This window comes from Echinops telfairi, unplaced genomic scaffold (assembly GCF_000313985.2).
Source record: "Echinops telfairi isolate 266 unplaced genomic scaffold, ASM31398v2 ScPeMD7_7420;HRSCAF=8458, whole genome shotgun sequence".
Taxonomy (NCBI): Eukaryota; Metazoa; Chordata; class Mammalia; order Afrosoricida; family Tenrecidae; genus Echinops; species Echinops telfairi.
Genome location: NW_022111320.1, coordinates 10,957,245 through 10,969,621, shown reverse-complemented (window position 1 = coordinate 10,969,621; position 12,377 = coordinate 10,957,245). Strand labels below are relative to the sequence as shown.

Below are 12,377 nucleotides of genomic sequence, written 5' to 3'. Positions count from 1 at the left end.
AAAATGCTGTGTGAACAATAAATTTTATATTTGAAGGTTGATTTGGTTATGCTGTATAAATAGAAATCATTTACTGTTGTTATCACCAGTGTTTGGGAAAATAGAGAATGATGCATTTCCTGGTGACTAATTAGACTCATAGATAAGTATATATATACATAAAACTTATGATATATATTACATATTTAGTTTTTATACATATGTTATTTATTTATTTTAAAATGTAATTCAGATCTAAAGATAAACATACAATCAATGTATTTTGATTTACTATGTTAACATGTTGGAAATATAATGTAAAACCCATTTCATAACCCTATTAACTCAGCAAAATATAAAGTGTATTCTTGTAATTATTTCCATTTGACAAGTGGATACAATAATATATATAGAAAAAATCTGAATTTCAGATTTCTGTTAGCAGAAAGGATTTCTATTCTTATTTGTACTATAATTTTGTGTACATTTTTCACAATGAATGAAATTGTTTTGTTTCTAGTTGGAATTCTCATCTCCCTGGATTTGCTTTTAATGATCAGTTTATTCAAATATCTACTCGTTTGCCATCAGAATATGTGTATGGATTTGGGGAAGTGGAACACACAGCATTTAAGCGAGATATGAATTGGCATACTTGGGGAATGTTCACAAGAGACCAGCCTCCTGGTGTAAGTAGCAATATGTAACTATCTTTGAAGCAACTTGTATGGTATGATTAGGATCCACAAAATTTATTTGTAATCCTGAATTTCCGAACTGAAGTACAACAAAGGGTCTTTAGAAAACATAGAGGTCTCGATAGCTTCAATGCTGATTCTCGGGGGAGAAACAAAAAATCACCATAGGTTACAGATAAAAAAAGCAGAGATGTGGATGGATAACAACTTGCTTGACTACAGTGAGACCCAATTCTGCAACCCTCTAAGCTGCATACAAGGAACATGCTTATTCAGTAGTCCTTGTCAAGCCCACCTTTAGTCTCAGCTTTCAGAAAATAAATATCTGGGTTTCTTCTTGAAATTTCATCAACTTCTTAAATAATGATTTGATACTAACTTTGTCTTCTGTAGCCCTGCCTTTTATGGAGTTAAGCTGCTCTGTATATGTTCATGATACTTTCCCTAAAGGTTTGTCTTATTTATGGAATCCATTCCTAAACATTTACTGCAACACATAACAAATACAATGACAATTGTTTGACACATATGTGAAATTACATTTGAATTAAAAATTAGCTCATTTTTATATACATGTATGTAAAGGATATATTCAATAGAGATTATAAATGTGTGGATTATAAATGTTTGTATTATTGCAAACCCTTTTATTGTGTCAGGTGCTCAAATAATGTTTTATTTTTATCATTCTAGTTCAAACTTTAATTATTGAAGGTTCTTTTTCATTGACATCTAGGTGAAAGGAGACATTTTCTCAAAATTTACATCTTAAAGACATTTAAAAATAAGTACTGGTATTATTAGATTAAAATAAGCATGGTTCTGAATAGATAGTGTTTCTTGTGCATTCTAATCAATTCCTAGCATGAAGTGTGGGCAACAAGGTGCCACTTGTTTTTCGGTCCCCAGGAAGAGTTGTTAGTACAAGACTGCCAGCGAAGGTTTTCTGTGGTGAAAACGTGATGATGTTGATGATAGGAAAATGAAATACTTTACAAATAAAGATGAGATTTTGTTGTTAGTTTGAGCTCTTTTATCACTTTTTTATTTCTGGGATATGTTATTGTAAAACTAATTACAATTTGTAAACAAAAACATCTAACTTATGGTGGGATGCAGTGTATTTTATATCAAAGAATGTCATGGTTCTTATGAACATTGTTACACATTTGTTTAATCATTTGCATGTTCTAAAGCCTTGATGATTCAAATAATACAGAAATGATTTGCTAAAGGAAATGCCAGTAAGTAAAATTTTGTTGCTACCCGGTTTCCAGTTCCTACATGTATAACTTTATTACAGGCAAGGGATATGTAAACACATTTCTGTGACCAGGGAATAGTGACACAAAGTTCTTTCAGTAATACACTTACCTCCGTCTTATTAAAATGACCTTAAAATGTAATTGATGCTGTGACTTCCAAGGAAATCTGCTAGGTCAGTTCAATTCCAAATGGAAAAGGTCAGCTCAGAACGCTATGGCAACTGCATTTGGGGATTCCAACAGGGTAATCTTGACAGTTTGTTAGGAAGGACATGGGTGATCCAAAGGGCATATTACTAAGAAGGTTCAAGAAAATCAGAAAATGCATTGGAGAGAGAATGGAAAGAAATTTACATTGAGAATTTTTCTTATTATTATTACCAACTCCCTCCTCCTCCTCCTGCTCTTCCTCTTCCTCCTCCTTCCCAGGACAATGTCCCTGTTCATGCATAGAGGGTAGAAAATGTTCCTGATAATCATGTCATTAGAAACCTTACCACACCCACCCTAAGGCCTGATTTTGCCCCTTCAGAATACTTTTTGTTCCCAAAATTTGAAGAATATTTCAAAGGAATGTTATTTAAGTCCCTGGAGGATGCCAAAGCTATCATTTTGGCTTTATGTTAAATCAATATTAAATCCATAGAATTCTTCAGAAGATGTTTTTATTGAAGAGACAGACATCCTACTTTTTGAAGTGTGTAGGCCTAGATGGAAGATATATTGAGAATCAGTAGCTTCACATGTTGATGATTTTATATAACATTTTCCTATAGTTTTGTAGTAATACTTTTGATTTATATTCATATTTATTATAATTAACACATAATTTGAGTAGGCAGAAAAGGAACATGTAAATCCCGAGATGCAATCTTATAATGGATTCAGTATATGATTCTATTCTCATATTATTGTTTAAATATGTATAATGTTTCTATATTTATTTATTTCAGTATAAACTTAATTCCTATGGATTTCATCCCTATTACATGGCTCTGGAAGAAGACGGCAATGCGCACAGCGTTTTCTTACTCAACAGTAATGCAATGGGTAAAGCAACTACTTGCTGAAGTACTCATTATATATACATATATATGTTTTAAAATAAAGGAATATCTAATATTTAAATTGTGATCATCTTTTGGATTTCCAGATGTTACATTTCAGCCAACTCCTGCTCTAACTTACCGCATAATTGGAGGAATTTTAGACTTTTACATGTTTTTGGGCCCAACTCCAGAAGTTGCAACAAAGCAATACCATGAAGTATGATTGCATATTTCTTTTTAAAAGATATTATTATATAGAGTAATATATGATATTTTATAGTATTAATGTAATTTGCCTAGAATCAACATACTAATTTTTTGTGTGTGCCTTTTTCTCCACCCCCAAAGGTCATTGGCCAACCAGTTATGCCCCCTTACTGGGCTATGGGATTCCATCTATGTCGGTACGGGTACAGAAATACTTCAGAGGTTGAGCAACTGTATAATGAAATGGTAGCTGCCAAGATCCCTTATGTAAGTATATTTGTATCTAAGATGCTAAGTACAACATCTGTCAAGACAGAATACAATAAATAAACACATCATAAACAATGGTTTTAAGTATTGGTAATAATCACTGTTCATTTGTCTATTTTCTTGGCTTTACCACAAGTTAGTTGGATAGGAGGCCATTAGTAAACGTCTTTATCAGATGGTTTAAGGAATAATATACCATTTTCCTTAATTTTGTCCATAAGTATTACTAAATGAGTAAACTTGCTTTTCTCCTATAAAATTTATTAGCATAGCGAATCCGAGACAATTGTTACAGAGAAGTGAAATTGGATTAGTTTACCGAAGGCCAACAATAATAATGATGGTTGTTAACTCAAATGCAGGATAACAGGGAGCATGCAGTTTCCTTTCCATTCAATTTGCAAGAAAAAATGTATTCTTATGTCCACAAATGATCAGTTCCTGAATTTTTGTTTTTAACAGCAAGATTAAGGAATTCCAGGAATTCCTGATCATTCTTACATACAAAAGGCTAGATATGTGGCATATAAGAACTCATTCAAATTAAAAGTCAGAAAGATTTCAGTACAAGGCATATTTACCTGTAATATTATCCCATATATGCTTCTTGGGTATGTTACTGTGAGAATTGCGTAGATGGATGATGTAGAATTATGAAAAAGGAAATTTATTATAAATGCAGCTGTCATATAAGAGTTGGACTGCTAACGCATTTGAAGGTTCAAATTTACCAGCTGTTCCTTGAGAAAAAGGGGAAGCTGTCTGCTATCTTAAAAATGTATGGCCTCTTAAAGCCTATATATGCCACTATGAATAACAAGGGACTTGAAGTCAGCGATTGTTTTCTTTTTCTTTGATTATGGTCATAATTACTCCTTTAGGCTTAACAGTAGTTAAACACTTAGTTGCTTAGGGGAAAAAAAGAAAAAGAACCTACCAGAGGCTCTATGGGAGAAAATCTTGGAGATACGCTTCTCTGACTTTTATATCCAAGAAAACTCTATGGTGCCTTTACATCTACTCTGTCACACAGGACAGCGAGGACTCAGCATTAACTCCAGGCACACAACAACATCAATACATTAGCCGTATCATTTGTATCATTTGGAGAAGAAATTTAGCTGATCCTATTAGCCGAAAATAATTAACATGTTTTTATTGAAACCTAAGATGAAGATTCCATGATAAAATTCAAGCACACATTATCTTAAATATATTTTAAATATCAATCTATAATCAATACTCTGCTTACTTAATCTTAGGTTGCTAGTTCCAAGAATGACTTTGGAGGCTAATACAAAAATTATCTTACAATAATTAGTGAATTAACTAATCATTATTTCTCCTCATTTGCCAATATGAGTAACAATCAGCAATCATCCCATATTTGTTTTATAAGAACTAGAAATAGAGAAACATCTATTTCTGAGTATAGTGTACAAAATTATATTGTGCCATTTAGCATGATTTTATTGTTCCATAAATCATCTTGCTCCTGTGTCTTCCTGTCTCCCTTGAAAATTATAGAATAGAGTGCACAGATTTGGAAGTACTCTGAATTCTAAATCAAAAGCACAAAATGATATATTGACAAATCAGAGTATTTAAATTAACCTATTCTTAGAATGTTATTTGTCTTTTGCATACTACTTTTATTCCTTGAACATGGATTCGTTTGATTAATACTCTAGGATTAAGTGGCATTTTCACATTGCTATTTCAGAATTATGATAGAATGTTATTCTCCCATACTTCAGGACGTTCAATACACAGACATTGACTACATGGAAAGACAACTCGATTTTACAATTGACGATGAGTTCCGGGACCTTCCTCAGTTTGTTGACAAAATAAGAGGTGAAGGAATGAGATACATTATTATCCTGGTCAGTATTTTTTTCCATTTTATCTGTCTCATTATTTGGTTTTATTAATATTGCTATTTAAGAATGAAATGTGACATTAAAATATTAAATATAAAATTCTGTATCCTACTCCCAGATATAAAACATTCTGCATTTCATGTAAGCTGTCACAGGTTATCTTTGTACTTTAGAAAAATTCTTTGAGAGTTAAGACAAAATCTAGTGAATCAAAGGCAAGCTGTTCTCCAGTAATCATCCAAGCTGCCCAGAACCTGGCCTCAACAATCACAAAGCATTGGTGAATTTTCGATTTCCATACAGTATAATTCTTAAATCATTCTCTGGAGGTGCTTCTAATGCTTGTTGTGCTAGTCTGGATAGACTAGAGAAACAAATTCATATGTGTATAAGAAAGAGTTTTATATAAAGACACTCATATGTGTATAAGAAAGAGATTTATATAAAGAACAATTGAATATTGAGAAAACATTGCAGCCCAGTCCAGATCAAGTCCATAAGTCCGGTATTAGTCCATATGTCCAATACCAATCTATAAATTCCTCTTCAGACTCATGAAACACATGCAATGATTCCAAATGCAGGAGGCTCACAGGTCAGTGGGTGGAAAGTCTTGTGGATCCAGTGGTGGTAGAAGTGTCTCAGTGCTGGTAGGGGTCTCTGAGTGGCTTCTTCAGCTCAGGGCACTAGCTAGTTCCATGTGTCTTTTCAGCTGCAATGTCTCCCAGGGAGTAAGTCTATATCCTGCCTCCAGCTAGTTATTTATCTCCTTTGTGCCTCCAAATGAGGTCATCAAGCTTCCACCTCATTGACAGGATAAACTCCACCCCTTCCCTCTTAATCATCTCAAATTGACAACAGATTATGTAACTACAACACTCGCCATGTCTATAAAATAGCCTTCAAGTTAGTGATGCAAGAAAAAATATGCTATTGATAACTCGTAGAAAGCAAGTTATGGAGGAAGAAACCTCACAAAGTAAAAATAAAACAAATAATCCTTCTAATCTTAATTAAAATCATAGTTCATGGATTTTCGTAATAACTTCCTTCCACAAAGATGAGAGGACATCTAATTAGATAATTAATTAGAATGCAACTTGTCAGTCTATGTGAGAAATTAGTATTATAAATTTTGTAATGAGCAATCATGATATTTCATGATGGCTACTCTAGTGACAATATTTTTACTTCATTTTTATATGGTTTCTTTTTCAATTCAAATTTAGGATCCAGCAATTTCTGGAAATGAGACAAAGCCTTACCCTGCATATACAAGAGGAATTCAGAAAGATGTCTTTGTCAAATGGCCTAACACCAATGATATTTGTTGGGCAAAGGTATTAAATTCATGCCTTAAACTTTTTATAATAAAATAAAAATTTCATTTTATGGAAATATTCCATCTAATTAAAATATTAACAACTAAACTACATTCAGAGAGGAATAGAGACATGAGAAATGTAGTGATTTGCTATTTAATCAATGAAATAATGTACATTGCTTGAGTTGAATTCAAATTATTAAAAACAAAGAAATCAAATTATATTCTCAAAGACTATATTTTCATCTTTAAGTTCTATTGCTTTGAATTTCCTACTATATTTTTGTGTTTTATTAAAAACATAATAAAATTATTAGTAAAAATTTTAAAATGTTAACATATTTTTAAACCTGGAAAATTAAAAATAAATAAATAACATTCTATCTTAAATTAAATTTCATTTGTTCTCATTATACAAAATGTTGCTTAGCCATTTCGGTTATATGCATTGTTTTAAAAATCATTACCTAATATAAAAATCAGAAATTCATCTTGTTTGGTTGTCATATTAAATAATTCACTAGCATCTGAAATGGAATTGTTTGCAAAAGATACATATACTAAACAACACTTGGCAAACGTTAATGGAAGAAATGATTAAGTTGATGATCTTGAAGCTATACTACATATCAAAACACTATTAGACTTCATTTTTGTCACAATTAAATCGTACTGAATTTGTTTTTAATCTTTTTTTTCCATTTCTTCCCTCTTCCTAGGTTTGGCCAGACTTGCCCAATATTACAATAGACGAAAGTCTGACAGAAGATGAAGCTGTGAATGTAATTTTTACACTGATTAATTACCTCACAGAAAGAAATTTAGCAATTAAATTTGATCATTTTGACTAATGATTCTGTTTGATTAAAAACGTAGAAGGCTTATTTTCTTATATCCTACACAAAACATTTTTAGATCAAGTTGACCTAATTTTTCTTGAATACCAAAACTTGTCAGTGATTTTATCAATCAAATTTTTACTTTATCACATTAGATCCCGAAGCTATTATTTGAATGATCTCTGATAATCATTAAATTTATAAAGAAATGTATGTGCAGCTACATTGTATAACCTGCTGTAGAATGTATGTGTAATTCAATGTGTCAATTCAATATGTGGGCCTCGCAAATGAACCTGGGTGTTCTGGTCAAAGTTCAAGTAAGGATGAGAATTGTGGGATCATCCTTATTTAAAAGTAACCAAATCATTTTTAAAGTATATTAAAAAAGAACACTGAACCATGCCATGGAGGAAAGAGTCAGGGTTTATCTTGTCAGAGGGGAGGCTTGCACGCGATCCTTGGATAGTGGTGGTAGTGTCCTCCTCAGATAGGTGTGTGGGCAGCTTCACTTTGCAGTGGCTTCGAGAAAGCCCTGGTGATGTAGCAATGCCAGCAGTTAGAATGTGGCAGTGGTTCGGTGGGAGAGGGATGCCATTCTGCTCCTGTAAAGATACACAGTCTCTAGTCTTCAAAGGAACAATTTTACTGTATCAATTTGCTGTAAAGTCTTCTAGAATGCTTCTCCATGAAAGTCATAGAGCGTTTCAACACTTATCTGATCAATTCTCTGAAAAAAATTACTTTTATTAAAGTATGAAAGCAACCGCCTAAGAGAATAAAACAAAATTATGAAAAGAAAAAAAAGTGAAAGTTGAAACGAAGTCTGATCTGACCTTTAATAATTCATCTGTGATTTGGGGAAGATCCTAGCATGGAAAATAGCTCAGTGTAACTCCACTAGGCCTCAGTCAGGTGATAAAATTGAATTTCTTTCTAATTGAAAACACTCCATGATATATATATACATATATATACTTTGTAAATCTCTATATCCCCTCTTATCTGTGCTTACTCTATGCCTGCCATATTCTGTTCACAAGGGAAGCTCTTCTGGAAGTGGTTGGCTACTCCTCAAGCTCTGCAGGAGCACTGACTGATGATGCCATGCGTTCAGACATTGCTTTTGATTAATTAAACAAAACTAATCGTCTGTTAAAGTACAGTGACTCTTAGTTTTAATGCTGACTGGCAAGTAGGGAATTTTCATGAGTGGCACCACTTTTCTGTTTGGTGAGTTTGGGCATGAGAAATAAATAGAACGAATTAGTGGAGATAGCTTTTTAAAAAATCAAAACAAAAGAAACCTTGCCATTGAGTCGATTTCTACTCATAACGACCATAATGGACAGGTTAGAGTTGACCCAAAGATTTATAAGGCTGTAAACCATCGTGTCAGCATTTTTTCCCATTCAATTGCTTGTGGTTTCCAATCTCCAACCTTGCACTTAGCAGGTGAATTCTTAACCACTGCACTATCATGGCTTATGTGAGGATAGCAGGGCATTTTATTAATTCACTGAGTGGATACATTTTAATTAGAGACCCCACAAGGATAGATCTGCTGGTTAGAGCTCTCCCAATACTGAGGTGAAAATTCCTATCACCCTGGAGCAAAAAAATTACATTCCTGTTTTCTTTCAAGTTGGTTCGTTGTCAACTACCCAACTGCACTATCCTCTCTCCATCTTTTCTTCGACAGCACCTGGGTGCCTGTAGCAGAAATCACATACATGCACATCAATAGGGTTCCTTTCATTATCACTAGTGCACAATTTATAAATCTGACACATGATTACTGGTAGAGATACACAGGATGCTTTTAATATGTAAATCTGATTTTTTTTTAATATAGGCTTCCAGAGCTCATGTGGCTTTTCCAGATTTCTTCAAGAATTCCACAGCCGAGTGGTGGATAAGGGAAATTTTAGATTTCTACAATAACCAGATGAAATTTGATGGTTTGTGGATTGTAAGTAATCTCTAAAATGTATCTCTTACATTATTTAGTTTGTAATGCTTATGCAAAAATCCTTACTTGATTTCACTGTCAATGAAGTATTCTTTGTGCAGTTAGTTCACTTTTCCCCCCATACAACTTTCTTGTGAAAGGGCCGCTGAAATAAAGATGTTGAAATTCTATTAATGTTTGCAGGCATTACTTTGCAAACATTTTTATCTTAATCAAGTAATTATATCACCTATTTTCTTGTTATTAATATTGATTTTATTGTCATTCAAGAATAAATTCTCACACTCAAGTATCCATTCTGCTGTACAAAAATGCATTATCACTTTAAAATTTATCAAGGAATTATGTCAAACATTTTTCCTCTTCTAGATGTAACTTTAAATTGGTGGCAGTAGGATTCTTTAAAAGGTAATTTAAAGATAACCTGAAAGGAAGCCCCTTTTCACCCAAAAATATAGAATTTTTTACATAACACATCCCTAGGTAGTGAACGTGCTGTTTGCTATTCTACTGGATTTTCAACAAGAAAACTGGATGAAGTCAGTGATTTAAGATCAGCTGCTGAGAGGTTAACAGGGAAAGCCACCCCACAACTCTTGGGAAGACCTGTGGTTTATATTTGTAAACATCGTAACCAAGAAACCCTATGAAGCAGTTCAACTCTGAAACACACGGGATTGCAACGATTTGGGGCAGAACTCTTTGGGCAGCTTGTGACAAGATACATTTGCTTATAGACTTGCTAATTGAAGAAGTCTCCACTGAGATGCTACTGTAGTTATATGAGAGCCTTAAGGATATAAAGTTAATGCATGGATTTTTTTTTTTATTATTGGGACAGATATGTCAGTTTGATGTACAAGATCAGGTATTTGAATGGGCTTTAAACCAAGTGAGCCTGCCCTTGAGACTATCTGGATCCAAAGTAGGGAACCTTTGAGGGGACTTCAAAGAGTTCATGGAAGAATTTCATTGTCTTTTCATCCATTTTCCCATAAAATTTTAGCATAGAAGTATTCCCACAAACTTTCTATTTACAAGTGTTGATATTTAATCAAATTAACTTGCATTTTTAAATACTGATCCCTTCATTTGCTGCAGACTCTTGAGACATGCGCTCCATTGAGCTCAACTTTCAGGTGTTCTGTATTTGTAAACTGTAGCTTATGGTTATGGTTAACAAAATAAAAGTACTTGGTTCCAGTCTCACAGGCCTTGGTGGATGAGAGAAAGTAGTGTTGTAGACGAAGAAGACAGTGTGCAAGATTTACTTCTATACAGTCATTTCCTTTCTTTTTTTCACTGCTTCAGACAAAGCCTGAATATATATATTTTTTAGAGAAAAATATGATCATCAAAAAATTTAAAATGTAGCCTATATAACAGAATATAAAGTCTACACTGTGAAAAGCTGAGTTTATGTTTGAGAAACAAAACAACAACTTACTTTTATATGTAATATTCACTCCACAGAGAAAAACAGGGCATTATATATTTTTTGAAAGGAAGCACTGATTATCAAAACGTTAAGTGAATTTAACTTAACCAAATTCTTAGTATTATTGAGCTTCGTTTTATTTTGTGGCTTTAAAATAGTGAGTAAATTTTAGTATGCTTGTACTTCTGGATGTAGGGTATGTGAATTAAATGTCAATAAAAATTAAATAAATAAATACCTAAATAAATGTTCACTTAAGTTCCCAGTTCTATGAATTAGTCTCCCTTCCTATCCAATATATATATATATATATATTCTGAGCTTTTTCCTTTTATTCCCTTGTCTTCCTCTTTAAGGATATGAATGAACCATCAAGTTTTGTAAATGGAACAACTTCTAACCAATGCAGAAATAAAGACCTAAATTATCCACCTTATTTTCCAGGTATTATATATATTCCCAGGCATTATATATAGCTATTGCTATATCTTTTATGTCATTATGCTATTGTTATTGATTCATTAAGTTACCTACATCTAAGGACTGAGGGATTGGATTCACATTCCCAAGTCCCTCATTAGTTTGTACACATACTCTATACATTACCTATATTATTTAGTTCTGTTTTGAAAAAAGCCAAGAACCTTTTTTCATCTATATAAATTTGTTTTAAAATTGTTTGAATTTTTTAATTTGTTTGAAAATCATTCTTTTGGATCTCTAAAAATTACCTTCCCAGATTTGAAATTGTAAATGTTATTTAAAGTTATATGAACAAACAAAACTTTTCTTTCCAAGTTGATTTTACTTTTTGTACTGAAGGAATAGTAATAGTTCTACCCTGCCCCAACTGACCTGGGAGCAGAAGGGCCAGCCAGTCCTTCAGCATTTTTCCTCCTTCCCAAGTATAGGCAGTAAGCTTCATGACCTGTATCAATACCTGAATGGTATAGTTCCTTAAAACGACACCTCAAACTGAGCAAATGAGCATCTAAAGGCAGTATCATCACAGTTGCCTGATTCTGAACACCAGAGACTCGGGATACAAAATGAATTTTTTTGTTAGAGATAGTCTTAACCAGAAATGTCCACCTCAATACATAAAAAGTAAGCATTTATGACTGTACACATTTTCAGGGTTTTTTATTAGGTCATACTCAATAGTGACATGTTTGTGACTGAATAGATTACCAATTTTCTAATGTTTTTCACAAGTTACAATTGCAGACTAATTTAATTTTGCATTTATAATTTTGTACACAAAGTATACAAATCCTAAAATATCAAAAAGTATTTTAAAAGAATTGTGAAAAGAAATATAGAAAAGAATTGTGAAAAGAAATAAGGCATCATCAGAACAAAAAATCTTACCATAGTGAATGATGGGGGAAGTACGGAGTGGAGACCCAAAACCCATAGTAGGCCACTGGAGATCCCCTTGCAAAGGGGTCTC

At 32.9% G+C, this 12,377-nt stretch overlaps 1 protein-coding gene across 1 annotated transcript in view; it reads left to right on the top strand.

Annotated features, from left to right (window-relative positions):
• Window positions 1–12,377, top strand: part of SI (sucrase-isomaltase) — a 93,517-nt gene that overhangs the window by 52,815 nt on the left and 28,325 nt on the right. The window contains exons 27-35 of the mRNA XM_004704105.2: window positions 500–668; window positions 2,896–2,992; window positions 3,096–3,208; window positions 3,340–3,465; window positions 5,226–5,354; window positions 6,581–6,691; window positions 7,395–7,457; window positions 9,370–9,486; window positions 11,281–11,368. Of these exons, the coding sequence (XP_004704162.1) occupies window positions 500–668; window positions 2,896–2,992; window positions 3,096–3,208; window positions 3,340–3,465; window positions 5,226–5,354; window positions 6,581–6,691; window positions 7,395–7,457; window positions 9,370–9,486; window positions 11,281–11,368 (1,013 nt within the window). The remainder of the gene's footprint in view (window positions 1–499; window positions 669–2,895; window positions 2,993–3,095; window positions 3,209–3,339; window positions 3,466–5,225; window positions 5,355–6,580; window positions 6,692–7,394; window positions 7,458–9,369; window positions 9,487–11,280; window positions 11,369–12,377) is intronic.